The sequence below is a fragment of the Eretmochelys imbricata genome, chromosome 17 (assembly GCF_965152235.1).
Source record: "Eretmochelys imbricata isolate rEreImb1 chromosome 17, rEreImb1.hap1, whole genome shotgun sequence".
Classification (NCBI taxonomy): Eukaryota; Metazoa; Chordata; order Testudines; family Cheloniidae; genus Eretmochelys; species Eretmochelys imbricata.
Genome location: NC_135588.1, coordinates 1,739,452 through 1,754,665, shown reverse-complemented (window position 1 = coordinate 1,754,665; position 15,214 = coordinate 1,739,452). Strand labels below are relative to the sequence as shown.

Genomic DNA, 15,214 nt, shown 5'->3' with positions numbered 1-15,214 from the left:
TGGAAGGAGTAGCCCTAGCGAAGGAAGAGCGAGAAGCAGGAAGGTAATTAAATGTGCATTGTACGTTGCTCCTTGGGTAAACCTCTCTCTCATGTATTTTGGTATCTGCATGGTAATGGTGGCCTTGGTCAGGTCACCTCTGCAATACTTTTCACCTGTTAGGTTTGATTGGGTCCTGTTGGCGTGCGCACTGGACCAGCTTCTGGCATTGGCCAGTGGAGTCACCTACTATTGCTGGCACTGACGTGGAGGTGACTGCAGTGATCCACCCTGCAGAGGGCAGCTGTAGTCATGGGTTTGGAGAGGTCTCTGTCTCTGCTCTCCGTCTCTGCTCACTCTGCAGCAGCCGTTCCGTAGCAGCAATGACTGCCAGTGCTCGTTCAGCTGTGTCCCCTGCACTCTTGCTGTTGGTGCTAAGGAAATAGCCGGGTCCCCTGGAGTGACTGCCAGTGCTCGGTCAGCTGTGTCCCCTGCACTCTTGCTGCTGGTGCTGAGGAAATAGCCGGGTCCCCTGGAGTGACTGTCGGGTCCCCTGGAGGCCCTGGTGGCAATGCTGCTGCTGTTGCCGGGTGCCTGTTCCTCTAGACTGACCTTTATCTCACTGTTCCCTCTCCTCTCTCCAGGTGAAAATAATGACCGAGAGCGAGCTGCTGGCTGTGGCGTGTGAGCAGTTCTTGGGGAAGAACGTCCAAGACATTAAGAACGTGGTCCTTCAAACGCTGGAGGGGCATCTGCGATCCATCTTAGGTGTGGTGCAACTACCCTGCCGCTGACGTCACAGTAGCCAGCGCCTCGAACGGCGTTTCCCCTCTGCGTGTGCAGCTCTCGGTGGCTGCTTCCCTCGCTGCCCTCTGGGTGCTAGAGAAACAAGCTAAGCTTTTCAGCATCACTCTGAACAACTGCTTTTCATAGTCGGAGTTTCTGGCATCTTCCTCGTCATGGGAAAGTGTGAAATTGAGATGTAGGCAGGCCTGGCGAAGCCTGGGCAAATGTTTGTGCTGTCGCATCCAAACCTGACCCCCCTTTTCCCACTCTTGAACAGCCGGGAGGTAACATGGGGCCTGTTCATTCCCTGGTACCTCCTAAGCTTACTGCCCACCTGTTGTGCTTTTCCCATTGTTCGTGCAATAGCGCTTTGGCTTTGTTTCCTTTTCCAGGCACCCTGACAGTTGAACAGATCTATCAGGACAGGGATCAGTTTGCCAAGCTGGTGCGGGAGGTGGCAGCTCCAGACGTGGGCCGCATGGGCATCGAGATCCTGAGCTTTACCATCAAGGTACAGCCGGGCAAAGGGAACCCCACAGCTGGACAAGGCGAACCCACTGGGCCAATTGGCAATGCTTCTGGGGCAGTAACCTATCGGTCCTAACTTCTTTGGAAAGGTCTCTGTAGGATTTACAGTCTGCCTGTGCCCTGCTAGAGTTTCCATAACAGCAGCTGCAGACTGGTATAAAATATGGGCCATACATTCAGTTCTCTGTATGCAAAGTGCTGGAATTCAGCGCCCCACCAGGGCCGGCTCTGTAAACATAGCTGCAGTTCCCCTATCGTGTGGGAGTCACAAGGGCATTGCACAGAGAGCTCCTCTGCCTCCTCAGCGTGGTAACCTTCCCCCTTTTGCATCTCTTCAGTTCCCAGGTGGGCTGGCAAGGCAGGTTTGCATATCCTGGAGCGAAGCAGCTGCTTTGTTGTTGTGAGCACTGGGTGCTCTGAGAAGGAGGGGTGGGGGTCTGGGATGGAATGACTTGCGGTAGATGATTTTGAAGTATCTCCCTCTGTCTAGGATGTGTACGATAAGGTGGAATATCTAAGCTCTCTGGGTAAGACTCAAACAGCCGTTGTTCAGAGAGATGCCGACATTGGCGTGGCAGAGGCTGAGCGAGATGCTGGCATTCGGGTACGTTCAGCAGCAGTCCCCCAAAGGGAGTGTCATCCTTCAGCTGCTTGCCAAGGCTGCTGATGTCCTTGCGTATCTGAGTGTGTGGTGTGATTCCTTCCTGCAGGAGGCCGAGTGCAAGAGGGAAATGCTGGACGTCAAGTTCATGTCAGACACTAAAACGGCCGATTCCAAACGGGCCTTTGAGATGCAGAAGGCTGCCTTCAGCCAGGAGATTAATATTAAGGTGAGAGTGTCCTGCTTCCCCCTGGCTGGACTTCTGACTTGGAGATCAATAGCAGTGGGTTCTTTCTGGCTGCCCTTCTCTGGGGTCTCAGAGTAACAGCCGTGTTAGTCTGTATTCTCTGTGTATATATAAAGTCTGCTGCAGTTTCCACGGTATGCATCTGATGAAGTGAGCTGTAGCTCACGAAAGCTCATGCTCAAATAAATTGGTTAGTCTCTAAGGTGCCACAAGGACTCCTTTTCTCTCTGGGGTCTGTAGTTAGTCATCTTCTCTCCCTTTTTACACTGATAAATGCTGAAGATGTCGCTTGTCAAACAGATTTGTAGACTCTACATTCCAGGTTGGTTGCAGTATTGGCAAATCCTTTGAGTAAGAAACCGTAGGTTCCCCAGGCCTGGCAGCTCTGCGGATGTGTTGGATGCTTAGGGCGATTGTACTGCCTCAGAAGGGAGGAAGAGAAATGCTCAGAGCACCTGAACTGGCTGGTTCATTAGCCACGAGGTGCAAGAAAAGGTGGGGTCAGTTTCCCAGTTAGACAAGTGCTGCCTTAGCCTGAGGTTTCCCAAGTGGAATCCAACTGGCCCTGATGTGTTCTGGTGCTTGTCAGCCACTAGCTCCTGGAAGGGAGGGGGACAAGGGGCTGGGCACATGGGACAAAAAGCTGTGGAGAAAGTCTGAGCAAAGCTGGGCAGTCGCTGGCCCAGCAGAGTTCTGAGTGCTCCTCACAGCACGTTCCTCCCCTCCCATATCGGGGGGCTAGCTGGGACTGGGGGAGAGCGGAGTGGAAGAGTGTTCCAAGGGACAGGACACGGGCTCCTCCAAGCCCTGCTTGGGACTAGCTGGTAGGGAGAACACCTCGCTGTGACTCCAGCTCCCAGGATGGGACAGGGAGGATTCCCTTCAGGAGAGAGGGAGCGTCTTTGATTTCCCAAGGGAGCAGTTACCTCTTCTCTGCAGGCTCTTACACCTCTTAGGCCGAGGCCACTCACTCTGGGTGGTGAGGCATTTGCAGGTCATCCTGTCTCCTCTCCGCCAAGGTCCTTCTGCTTCCCTTGCTGGTGAAGGCAGCAATGTCAATCTGTCACTGGGTCAGCGGCCAAGCTTTTCTGTTCAGTTAGGGTTAAGGGTGGGCACGAAGAGCCTTTGTAAATGGACAAGTGGGTCAGGGCTGGAAATCCTGAAGTGACTTTGTGTTCTAAGTTGCAATAGCAAGGGAAGAACAATGCTGCTGATCTCCTCAGAGCCAGGTTCAGAGCTCCTGCTCCCACTACAGATGCAGACATCGCAAACTCCTAAAATAGCCCAGGGAGCTGTATTCCTTCCCCATATTGGGGAAAGCGAGGGCAGCAGCTGCTGCAAGGGGAAACTGTCACCTCTCGAGCTTGCTGACTGGGTGAGTGAGTGAGGTTGGGAGAAAGTCTGGAATCAGGTGACCTTTGAGAAGGGGGAGCGCTGCGCTCCAGCCATCCATTAATCCCTGGTGCTGGGGCAGTCACTTGAGCTCTGGGGTTGTCTAGATCAGGATATCCAGCGTCCTAGGAGGCAGATAGCACAAGGAGGGTTTCCCCTTCTTCATGCCTCTGAGGTCTCAGCTAGGCTTGGGCAGGCAGAACTAACAGCTTTGTAAGCTAAGCCTTTGGAGTCCCGGCTGTGTGCTGTTCCCCTCTGTGTACAGACTGCCGAAGCCCAGCTGGCCTATGAGCTGCAGGGTGCCCGGGAGCAGCAGAAGATCCGCCAGGAGGAGATTGAGATCGAGGTGGTGCAGCGCAGGAAGCAGATTGACGTTGAGGAGAAGGAGATCATCCGGATGGACAAGGAGCTGACAGCCACCATCAAGCGGCCGGCAGAGGCCGAGGCACACCGCATGCAGCAGATCGCCGAGGGCGAGAAGTGAGTGGCCCAGCGGGTACAGGTGCCCAAACTCAGTCTGGCAGCATGCGAAGAGCCTGAGTTGCACGGGAGCAAATGTAGCTACCTTTGAGTTGAACCCTGCACTGGGAGCAGTGGGAGTCCCAGCATGCTGAGCCTGGCCCAGGGGGCTCTCGAGGGCCCTTCCGACCCCTACTATACAGAAGCCCTCCTGTCCACAGCAGCGCACTGCTAAGGAGCGGGACTCTGGGCTCTTTCCAAGGAGGGGTTGTTTCCTTTCCAGGGTGAAGCAGGTTCTCATTGCACAGGCCGAAGCAGAGAAGATCCGCAAAATTGGTGAGGCAGAGGCCTCTGTCATCGAAGCCATCGGGAAAGCAGACGCAAAGAAAATGAAGCTGAAGGCAGAGGCTTACCAGCAGTACGGTGATGCGGCCAAGATGGCTTTGGTGCTGGATGCTCTGCCACAGGTGAGAGGCTCAAACGCCAGTCGCTGAGCCAGCCTCTCTGCAGGGAGGGGGCTGTGGGAAAGGTCGGTGAAAGGTTTGGCTCTGCTGCGCCTGTGAATCGCACCCAGCACCGTGCCTGGTGGCTAAGTCCTGGGCCAGATCGGGTGCTCAGAGCCTTCCTGCAGTCAGGCACCAATGGGGACATGCTTGCAGGTGTACTTTTATACCTGAACCTTTTTGAAGTCTGGCCAGCAAGTTTGCAAGCAGCCCCCTCCTGCTGGAAAAGAAGGTCCCTGGTTCATTCTGATCTCCTTCCCCTGCGCCTCCACAGATCGCTGCCAAGGTGGCCGCTCCGCTGGCTAAAGTGGACGAGGTTGTTATCCTCAGTGGTGACAATAACAAGGTGACGTCTGATCTGAACCGTCTGCTGGCTGAGATCCCCGCATCTGTGCATGCCCTCACTGGCGTCGATCTGTCCAAGGTGAGTTGGGACCAGCGGGGCTGTCACATGGAGAGCTGAGGCCTCTTCCCACTTCAGGGGACCTGCCCTTAACTTTCTTTGTGGTTTTATTACATATCCACAGCACCAGTTAGAAACCCCTTCGATCCTACCCCTCCCTACACCCTTTGAATGTTATCGGACTGAGGAAGCTCTCCACTGCTCTGACCAACATTGCTTGGGGGGTCACTGTGCAGAGTTGGTGGCCCCACACTCCTGGCCAAGTCATGGCTGCAGTTCCTGGAAGGGAACAAGGGAGATCCCTTCCCATGATGTGCTGTGGGGGCAGAAGGGGGCTTTCAGTGTGCCCTCCACCTCTCAAAGCTCAAACCTGTGTCTCTGATGTCTTCCCCTCTCCCTGACGGCTTTCTCCCCGTCGTCCCCAGCCTTTGTTCTGGCTGCAGAGTCTCAGCCCGAGAGCCTGGGGCTGGCTCTCTCACCTTCCGTGTCCCACTGCAACGCTCTTAACAGCTTCTCTCCTCCCACCCTGCAGATCCCCCTGATCCAGAAAGCCACGGGAGCCCAGGCATGAGGCCGCCAGTCCAAAGCTAGTGATGACAACTCCCCGTTATGCACTCTTACTTCAACTGCCTTTAACACTTGGGAAATCCTTTTATATCAGAGACAATTGGAAGTTCATTTTTAAGCTCTGGTGCCTTATTTTGTAGGACCAGAATGATGCATGTTAAATTGGTCTCTTTTTCTTAAGGGGAATTTATTTTGTAAGTTTAATTGTGTGTTGTATTAGTCTGGAGTATCGATTTGAATCCTCGGTTATAATTGGCAGCTTGTCTGGTCTTGCAATCTTGGTGCCTTGAAGTTCTCTGTCCTCTGTTTGGAGCTCAGGGGCAGAGAGGCCGAGAGGGGTGAGCTGGAAGCCCGGGGGCTCAGGGAGGAGTCACTGGGGCAGTGAGGAGCGTGGATGGAGGGGTTTGCAAACTTCTTCCTTAGGGCAGAAGCCTGTTTCTGTAGTGTTCTCGGTGCGTGGAGCTGCTGGAAGAGAACCCTGAGCAGGACGTCCTCTTGTCTGCCCGAGTTACAAACGTGATCTAGCGAGTCCCACGTCCTTTTGCTCACAACTGCTTTTGTGCTCACCCGCTGGCTGGCCTCCCCCCTGTACATTACCCCCAGGGCATGCAAAGCATAGCAAGATTGCCCTGAGCCAAGCCCCCAGGACCACTCTGAGTTCTGAAGGGCCCAGTCCAGGCTAGGGCTTGAGAGAGGAGCCACCCTCGGGCGACTTCTTACTCAATGCATGAGTTCTATCAGAGCCTGCTGAGATCTGCCCAGCCAACTGCATTGTCAGGGTGCAGGTCTCAGGGCCTGCCTGTGGCCATGCCATGCTGCCGCATACGTGGGACTTAATCCGGGGGCCACGGTTCCTCTGCCTGAGAGCAGGCAGAGCCCTGGGGCCAAGTGTGGGATGAGCACTTCTCCGGGAGTGCCCCTTTCTCTCCCGGCTGTTGCCTGCGGTGCACAGTGGCATGGCTGGAAGCGTGGCGAGTACAGGTTCTCTAGTGTGTGTCAGGCAGCTGCCCGCTCCCCTGGGAAAACTGCTTGCAGCCCCACCAGATTGAGTCTGTCAGTCAGCGGGGTGAAGCCAGCCTACTGTCCCAGGTGTGTTGCAGACCCTGCCCTGATGCTGGGAAAGAAACTGCTCCTGTGGGAAGCCAGCTGCCGTTCTGGAAGGGCCACGGAAGTCACGGCTCTGCTGGCTCCCTTTTGTACACAGCCTCTGAACGGCTTCTCTCAGCAGCCGGCAAGGCCCGGCCCAGACACTGCAGGGGGCAGTGTAGCCCCTTGGCTTCCTTCATCTGGGCCCTGAGGTGCAGCCTGCAGGGGCACTGGGTTGCGGAAGGTTTGATCTGGCTGGAGCTGTGCATGCTGGGCCCTGTGCTCTCCAGGCTCAGGATGGCAGGGAGCCAGGGTGCCGGTGTCCCCGCGGCCCGGACACTGCAGTTAAAATGCCGGAGCTGCTGTCCGTCAGCACTCCCGCTGGTACAGGTGCACCAGGGACTGGCCGTGTAGGCACAGCCAGGGGGCACGAGGAGGGATCTGGGCGTGGTGGGGCTGTAACCCCTCGCCCGGGTGGGGGGGTTCCGGGGCTGTAATCCGAACACTGCCTGATTGTTGGTTGTTTTAATTTTGTTGAGCACGTGGCCCGGAGTCCTAGCTCCATGTCCCACGCTCTCCCTGCCATTCCCCCCGGCTGCCCTCCTTTGGCATGGATCGCAGGGGGCAACTGGCTCTCACAGAAGGACTTGGTCACAGAGGCAGACTGTGCAGCTCCAGCTGTCAGGCGCTGTGGATTTCAGTCCTGGGGGTCCCCTCTGAAGCTGTGTGTAAAGGCACAAAGCCCCAGTCGTGCTATGTGGTGGCCGTGGCAGCAGCAGGCGGGAAAGCAGCCGGCCCCTGCTGCAGGCACAGGCTGAGTACCGTGTGAGGTGTCACTCGCGTCCCAAAGCTGTTGTAATCCTGGGCTGCTGTGTAGCAGCTTTTCCTGTCCCTCGGTGTGACTGATCCCGCTGCTGTAGGTGCCAAGCTGTGCCAACGGCCACTCTGCTGCTGCCAAAGTGTCTTCTCCTGCCAGTGGTAGCCAAGGCTTTCCTCTTCGTGTCTGTTGCAGTGCCCTCTCTTGCCAGCTCCTCTTCCCCTGGTGGTTTGTCCAGCTCAGGGTGGGCACAGCCGTGCGTGGGTCGCTCCCCCCAGCAGAAGGGCCTCACGCCAGGGCTCCTGGTGCTGCTTGACCTGCCTCAGGGTTGTCTCAGTTGTTTTATAGACAGCTAGCCTGTGCGGGGTGGTGTGCTGGTCTGAGTGTTCTTGCCCTGGTTGGAGTTGATCTGCGTTATAGGGACCAATCCGGAAGCTTCACAGGCCCAAAGAGGGGTTGGGGATTAAACTAGGGGAAACTGTGCATGGCAGTAGGCCTTGAAAATGCTCTGGCCTCCAGTCTCTCACGTTGTCAGGTTAGCAAGGACACAGGCACCGTGGCCGGCGGGCAAAGGTGCCAAGCCCATCAGCATAACAATAAAGCTGCTGGTGGTGGTGAACTGGGGGGGGGGCAAGGCCTAGTGCCCACAGGGCCAGTGCCCATTCTCCCCCTGCCCTCAGTCCTCACCCACAGCCCCCTGCTGCTCTGCTCCTGGGGCCTGCAGTGTGAATCCTACGCTGAAGTACAGTGCCCGCTTCTGTGACAGCCCCTGGCACATGGACACCAGTTTCTTTCCTTGCCAAAGTCAGACTCCCCAGGTCTGCAGAGGAGACCGTCTACTGCTGCCTGCAGCCAGTTACGTTTCTTCCTCCTCCCTGCCCCGGCTGGGTCAGCACGAGGGGCTCTGGCTGTCTTGTGTGTCCCGTGGAAGACCCTCCCTGCAGAGCAATCCCGTGGCTTTGACAGGGAATGCCCTGGTTTCCCACCATCTGTGTCTTTCCTCAACACTATTCTGGCCGTGGGGCGGCTTGTGAAAAACTGTCCGAGTTGTGTGCGCTCTGGCAGGCTGCTACCCGTCTCCCTGCAGCTGGGACGGTGCCTCCCTCTTTGGGAGCTGGGGGGTGAGTTCAAGGATGTGACTGGATGTGTAATGTAGAGCTGAAACTGGGTCTGGCCGGATTTCCATGGGGAAACACGAGGAATGAAGGAATGTCCGGCCTCCTGGGGCTTCTCTCAGGGCTGAGGCTAGCTCTGCATCGGGAGGGAGGAGCTAGCTGGACAACAGGAGGGGAAGGGATGGTTTTATCTGCTGGCTTGCGCGTATGCCCCAGACACACTACTCTGTATATCTGGAACTAGCTTATTGCGACGGCAGGCCAGGAGCTGACTGCTCTGTAAAGGCTGTTCGTATCTGCATGTAAATTGTGCATGCCACAGTGCTGCTGCTATGTTACATACTGTGTAATAAAGAGGCAGCATGACCATGCTGCACTGGCTGTCGGTCATGCCCTGCTCGGACTCCTTCCTTCTCTGTTGCAGGGCAGGCTCCACTTCCCCTCAGGCCCCAGCAGGCGGAGGGAAGGGTCTGCTTGTCCTGTGCCTCCCACTGACCCCACAGCTGCTGCGGGAGTTAGCTGGAGGAGCCGGCGGACACAGGTAGTTTGCAGGGGCTGGCCTGCAGGCAGCATTCAAAGGGCCAGCCTTGCCCTGAGAACTGGCCTCATCCCAAGCCTGCTCTGGGACCCACAACTCTTCAACTGGGCCAGAACTCTCCCTCTTTCTTATCAGGCCCAGGTGGGCAGCCTTGGGCTTCTTGCCAAGCTCACCTGTGTTTCCTACAGGGTAGCACTGCCGGTTTCAAGCTGGGAGCCCAGCCTCATACCAGCTGCTGGTAGATGGCAGGAGGAAGCCACTGTGGATGGGTGCATCACTGCACCAGAGGGGTCCCAGCTCGCATTTCGCCTCCAAGGCGACCACCTTGGCCAGCCTCGCAGAGTCCATGGCAGAGGTGAGGAGAATCCTGCCACCCTCGGGCCTGGTCCCGGCTCTGACCACTCAGCCACACTGCCCTCCACGTCCAAGTGGATTTACCAGGTTGCTGCCAACAAGCTCATCTTCCCTAGGTGACTCAGGCAGCGGAGTCTACTGAGCCCAGGGGAAGCATCCCACAGCTCCATGTGCCCCAGGCTGGCGGTGCTGCCTGCCCTCAGCCAGGGCTTCTGCTGCCCCAGAGGGGTAGTTAATCCCTGTTCCAGGCAGCACTGCCGGAGCTCTGACACCAGACGGAGCCTGAGGCTGAAATGGGGCCAGTGCCTGCAGCTGCCAGAGGGCAGAAACAGCAGGGATGTCAGTCCCGCAGCTGGGACAGGCTGGCAGGAGCCCATCGCACAGCACACTCTGGCCTCTCCTGGGGAACGTGGCTGTTCTGGGCTCTCCTCAGTGCCTAGCCATGGCACATGGAGACCGGGTCTGGCCCACGCTGCTCCCTGCGTCAGTGCGGCCTGGCCACAGCACATGCTGGGACCTGCTGGCTGAAGGTGAGGGTAGCTGCCACATGCTGACAAATTAGATGCAATCTCTGGGCTCTTGGCTGGGCAAACAGGCATCCAGCTGCATTGTCCCAGCCACCTACCATCTGCCTGCCCTGAGCCTCAGTCACATTCGCCCTTCCCGGGACCACATGCTCAGCCCAGTGGGGAGCTGGAGCCGGTTCACACCGGTTTTCGCAAACCAGTTGTTAAATTTTGAAGCCGGTTTAGAACCGGTTGTTAAAGGGGTGGGGAAGCTCAGGTGGGACGGACAGGATGTGGCCCGCGGGACCGTCCTGTCCGTCCCGCCTGAGCTCTCGGCTGGGGAGGCTCCCTTGTGAATTTTTACTGAGCCTTCGGCGGCCCTTTGGCGGCGGGTCCTTCACTCGCTCCGGGTCTTCGGCGGCGGGTCCTTCAGTGCCACCGAAGACCCGGAGGGACTGCAGGACGTGCTGCCGGAGACCCGGCGCGAGTGAAGGACCCGGTTCTTGAGCTTCTGGCAGCTCATCACTGGCTCAGCCCTTCTAGAAACTGGGTTTAAAGTGAGTCCCTGTCACTGTACATGGACTGGGGCAGCAGCACCTGCTGTCTGCTTACGCTTCCTGCTCTGGCCAGCGCCAGTCCCCAAGCTGTGGCCTCTGCAGCCTCTGGGCCCAGCAGTGCCCGGCTAAAGGAGCAGAGTGTGGCAATCGGAAGCTAAAACCGGTAAGTGTTTCTGATTTTCTATCCCTGTCCATTTAGCTACTGCTCTGCCCCACAAGCAATGGGTCCTGGCTGCCCCTGCCTGCCCTGCTGCCTAACGCACCTGCCCCTGCAGCTCACCATGGACGGTCGGCTTGGTCAGGGCATCCCAATCCTGCTAGCCTTACAGTAATGCCTGTGTAGGAGAAATCCTGAAGCAGGGCAGGCCGGGTCACCCTTCCCCCTCAGCCAGGACAGGAACATCACGGGCGTGGGGTCAGGGTTGAGACGAGTGGGAGGAAGAGCCCGGGCTGGGATAGCGGGGGGCACTGGCAGAGCTGCATGTGGAGATATCAGTCATCTTACAAAACCACTGCGAGGCGTAGGAGGTAAGGACAAAACTTGGCTCCTGCTTGGAAGCCGAGCCAAGATCTGGGTGTCTGGCAGCCCCCTGACTGAGGGACCCTGTAAAGACAAACAGCTGAAGAGTGTGCGTCTGACGCCTGTGGAGCTGCAGATAGTGCAGGGTGGGGACAGTGAAAACTTCCTGAAGTCCAAGCAGAGGCTGAGAGCTGGAGGACCCCTTATCTACGAGCAAACACATGGGCCTGGGCCCCCAGCACATCCAGGGAGCAGAGCGTGTGTGCAGGCCAGGTCCTGGGGTCCTGCACCAGAGGCCCCGAGCCCCTCTGGCTGCATTACCGCTGGCAGTGTGTCTTCCCCACCTTGGCCTAGCTCTGACGCTGCAGCGAAGGGCTCAGCAGTGCCTAGTGGAATTAATAGGCAGCAGGTTTAATACAAACAAGCGGAAGTGTTTTCTTTACAAAATGCACAGTCAGCCTGTGGAACTTGCTGCCAGGGGATGTTGTGAAGGCCAAGGCTATAACGGGTCCAAAAAGAATTAGATTCATTCCTAAAGGATGGTCCATCAACGGCTATCGGCCAAGATGGTCAGTAACACAACCCCATGCTCCGGGTGTCCCTAAGCCTCTGACTGCCAGAAGCTGGGACTGGACGACCGGGCTGGTCACTCGATAATTGCCCTGTTTTGGTCATTCCCTCTGAAGCATCTGGTGCCAGCCACTGTCAGAAGACAGGACGCTGGCCTAGCTGGACCATGGGTCTGACCTGAGGAATTAACCCAAGGAGGGGTGGGGGGCTCATTTCTTTGCAGACAGAATTGGGGAGGTCAGTAAATCATCAGGTTAAAACAAAATGTTTGTGCTAAATAAAATAAGTAAATAGGTCAGTAGGCTAAAAAACCAAACTGTCTCAGCCACCTATACCTGGGAAACTATTTAATATCAACTAAAGAACAAAAATCTAAAGTTTCACAAAGGTAAAGATGAGGAAAAGAGGAAGTCAAACCATATGCTGTGCGTGTGGCACCGGAAATGGTTCCTGCAAAGTAACCAAGCCAATCCAAACCTGTAAGATGCAACGGACAGTACGTGCAATAAAACGTGTCATGTATATTTAAAGCTGTAATGAACCCTGCATCCTCCCCCCCCAACCTCCCATGTTTGTTTAATCAACTCAACGTAGAACTGCTGAATGTCAAATAAAGTATGTCAGAAGCAAGAAGCCTGCCAAACAATCAGTGGGGCCCCTGGGTGATTGAGGTGCTAAAGGAAGACAAGGCCGTTGCAGAGAAGCAAAATGAATTCTTTGTGTCCATCTTCACCACAGCGAATGTGAGGGCAATTTCCCACATGAGTCCTTTTTAGGTGACAGATCAGAGGAGCTATCCAAGATTGAGGTGTAAATAGAGGAGGTTTTGGAACAAACTGATCAATTAAACAGTAAGATGTCACCAGAACCAGATGGTATCACCCAAAAGTCCTGGAGGAACTCAGATATGAAATTCATAGAATCATAGACTTTAAGGTCAGAAGGACCATTACGGTAGTCTAGTCTGACCTCCTGCACAACGCAGGCCACAGAATCTCACCCACCCACTCCTGTAACAAATCCCTAACTTATGTCTGAGCTACTGAAGTCCTCAAATCGTGGTTTAAAGACTTTAAGGTGCAGAGAATCCTCCACCAACTGACCCGTGCCCCACCCTGCAGAGGAAGGCGAAAACCCCCCAGAAATTGCAGAATTGCTAACTGCGTTATGCAATATATCCCTCAAAGCAGACTCTGTGCCCGATGCCTGGTGGAAGCAAACATGATGCTGATTTTTAAAGCAGCGGCGATCCTGGCAATTACAGGCCGGTAAGCCAGACTTCAGGACCAGGCAAATGGGTCGAAACTACAGTAAAGAACAAAATTATCAGACACAGAGATTAACATGATTTGTTGTGGAAGAGTCAACACAGCTTTTGTAAAGGGAAATCAGGCCTCACCAATCTATTAGAATTCTTTGAGAGGGTCAACAGCCATGTGGACAGGGGGACCTAGTGGATACAGTGTACTTAGACTTTCAGGAAGCCTTTGACAAGGTCCCACTCTAACGTCTCTTAAGCAAAGTGAGCACTTAAGGGATAAGAGGGAATTATTTTTGTGGATCAGTAACAGGTTAAAAGATAGGAAACAAAAGGGTAGGAATAAACGGTCAGTTTTCACAGTGGAGAGAGGTAAATAACAGGGTCCCCTAAGGATCTGTCCTGGGACCAGTGCTGTTCATCATAGTCATAAATGATCTGGAAAAGGGGTAAACAGTGAGATGGCAAAATTTGCAGATGGTACAAACTACTCAAGATAGTTACAAAGCAGACTGTGAAGAGCTACAAATGGATCTCACAAAACAATGACTGGGCAAAAAAACAGCAGATGAAATTCAATATCAATAAATGCAAAGTAATGCATGATGCAAAGCACAATCCCAACTATACATAGAAAATGATGGGGTCTAAATTAGCTGTTACCACTCAAGAAAGATCTTGGAGTCATTGTGGAGAGTTCTCTGAAAACATCCCTCAATGTGCAGCGGCCGTCCAAGCAAACAGAGTGTTGGGAATCACTAGGAAAGGGATACATAAGACAAAATATCATAATGCTGCTATATAAATCCATGGTACGCCCACATCCTGAATTCTGCAGGCAGTTCTGGTCACCCCATTTCAAAAAAGATGTATTGGAATTGGAAAGAGTACAAAGAAGGGCAACAAATATTATTGGGGGTCTGGAACAGCTTCTGTCTGAGGAGAGATTAATAAGACTGGGACTGTTCACCTTGGAGAAGAGATGGCGACAGGCAGATATGATAGAGGTCTAAAAATCATGGCTCATGTGCAGAAAGTGAATCAAGAAGTGTTATTTACCCCTTCCATAACACACAAACCAGGGGTCTTGCAATGGAGCTGGTTTAAAACAAACACAAGGAAGTATTTCTTCACACAATCACAGTCAGTCTGTGGAACTCATTGCCAGGGGATGTTGTGAAGGCCAAAAGTAAAATTGGATTAAAAAAAATTACCAACATTCATGGAGGATGGTCCATCAATGGCTATTAGCCAAGCTGGGCAGGGACACAACCCATATGCCGACTGCCCCTAAATCTGACTGCCGAAAATTGGGACTGGATGCCAGGGGATGGAGCACTTGATAAATTGCCCTTTTCTGTTCATTCCCTCTGATACATCTGGCACCGGTCACTGTTAGAAGACAGAACACTGGGCTATTGGTCTGACCCAGTGTGGCCGTTCTTATGTTGCGGGGAGGCTGGACCTGCCCGGGGGCTCCTGTCCGGTAAGCTAGCACAAGTTGAAAGTCTCCTGGGTGCTGCCAGCTGGTTCCCCCAGGCCAACCCTGCGGGCTGTGGAACGCTGGGACACCTCCCACCCGTCCCAGCTCCTAGGAGAACACAGGAGCCCCCGCAGCCTCCCCACCCCTGTGTTCCCTGCCAGGATCAGAGCAGCTCCAGCCTGGGGTCCTGCTGCAACCTGGGCAGTGCCGAGATGCTGGCAGGGTTGCTAGGAGAGCACAGGCTCCCACCCAGGTGCCAGGGCAGGGCCCCTGATAAGCAGCAGGCTCTTGCCTATCAGCAACTCCTGCCCAGAGCGCCCCATCCAGCCCCTTATCACAGGCCTCACAGGCGAGCGGCTTCCAGGAACCCTGAGCCCTGCCCCTCGGCCAGGCCAGCGGCCAGGCACGCAGTGACATCCCAAGTGAGTGCCCCACACATGTTCTACCCAGAGTTCCAGTGGAGGAGCCCCTGCCCTCAGCAGGGTTGAGGTGACACCACCAGCCAGCCACCCTCCCTCCCCCAAGGCCGAGCCCTGCTCTGTGGCGGGGCATGTGGACACATGGACACCGGCATCTGTCCCTCCCCAACCTAGCTGCCACCAGTTATCTGGGTGCTGAGTCCCTCTGAAATAGCCACGTGTTGCTCTGCACCAAGAACAGCCTCTACCACCCCACCCCCACCCCCGTTGGCTGCACCTAGCTTGGCTCCCTGCCTCAGTGGCTCTCCTAAGAGGCATTTGCAAAGGCCCAATGGGAGGGGGGAGCCGAGCAACCCCAGGGGTATGGTCTAATCGCACAAGCCTGGTTCTCAGGCCTGCTGAGCCTGCAGCTTCCTCAGGCAATTTCAGGGGCACGCCAGGGAAATAAGCGATGCCTGGCTGGGGTGGGGGTCCCAGAGAGGCACAGCAGGTGCAGTCCTGTCACAGGATGGAGCAGGTGCCAATG

At 55.3% G+C, this 15,214-nt stretch overlaps 1 protein-coding gene and 1 long non-coding RNA gene across 6 annotated transcripts in view; one reads left to right on the top strand and one right to left on the bottom strand.

Moving 5' to 3' along the window:
• The window catches only part of FLOT2 (flotillin 2), a 32,452-nt gene extending 23,579 nt beyond the window's left edge, over positions 1-8,873 (top strand). For all 5 annotated transcript variants that reach the window (XM_077836898.1, XM_077836899.1, XM_077836902.1 and 2 more), the window contains 8 exons: positions 624-747; positions 1,158-1,276; positions 1,784-1,897; positions 2,004-2,123; positions 3,799-4,013; positions 4,276-4,459; positions 4,770-4,919; positions 5,431-8,873. In XM_077836898.1, the coding sequence (XP_077693024.1) occupies positions 624-747; positions 1,158-1,276; positions 1,784-1,897; positions 2,004-2,123; positions 3,799-4,013; positions 4,276-4,459; positions 4,770-4,919; positions 5,431-5,469 (1,065 nt within the window). In that variant the 3' untranslated portion in view covers positions 5,470-8,873. The remainder of the gene's footprint in view (positions 1-623; positions 748-1,157; positions 1,277-1,783; positions 1,898-2,003; positions 2,124-3,798; positions 4,014-4,275; positions 4,460-4,769; positions 4,920-5,430) is intronic.
• Positions 8,874-11,860: 2,987 nt separating this feature from the next.
• On the bottom strand, positions 11,861-14,446 carry LOC144276617 (uncharacterized). The gene is made up of 2 exons (XR_013348289.1): positions 14,001-14,446; positions 11,861-13,544 (listed from the first exon to the last, which is right to left on the bottom strand). It is a non-coding gene; the product is annotated as an uncharacterized LOC144276617 (long non-coding RNA).
• Positions 14,447-15,214: the final 768 nt, after the last annotated feature.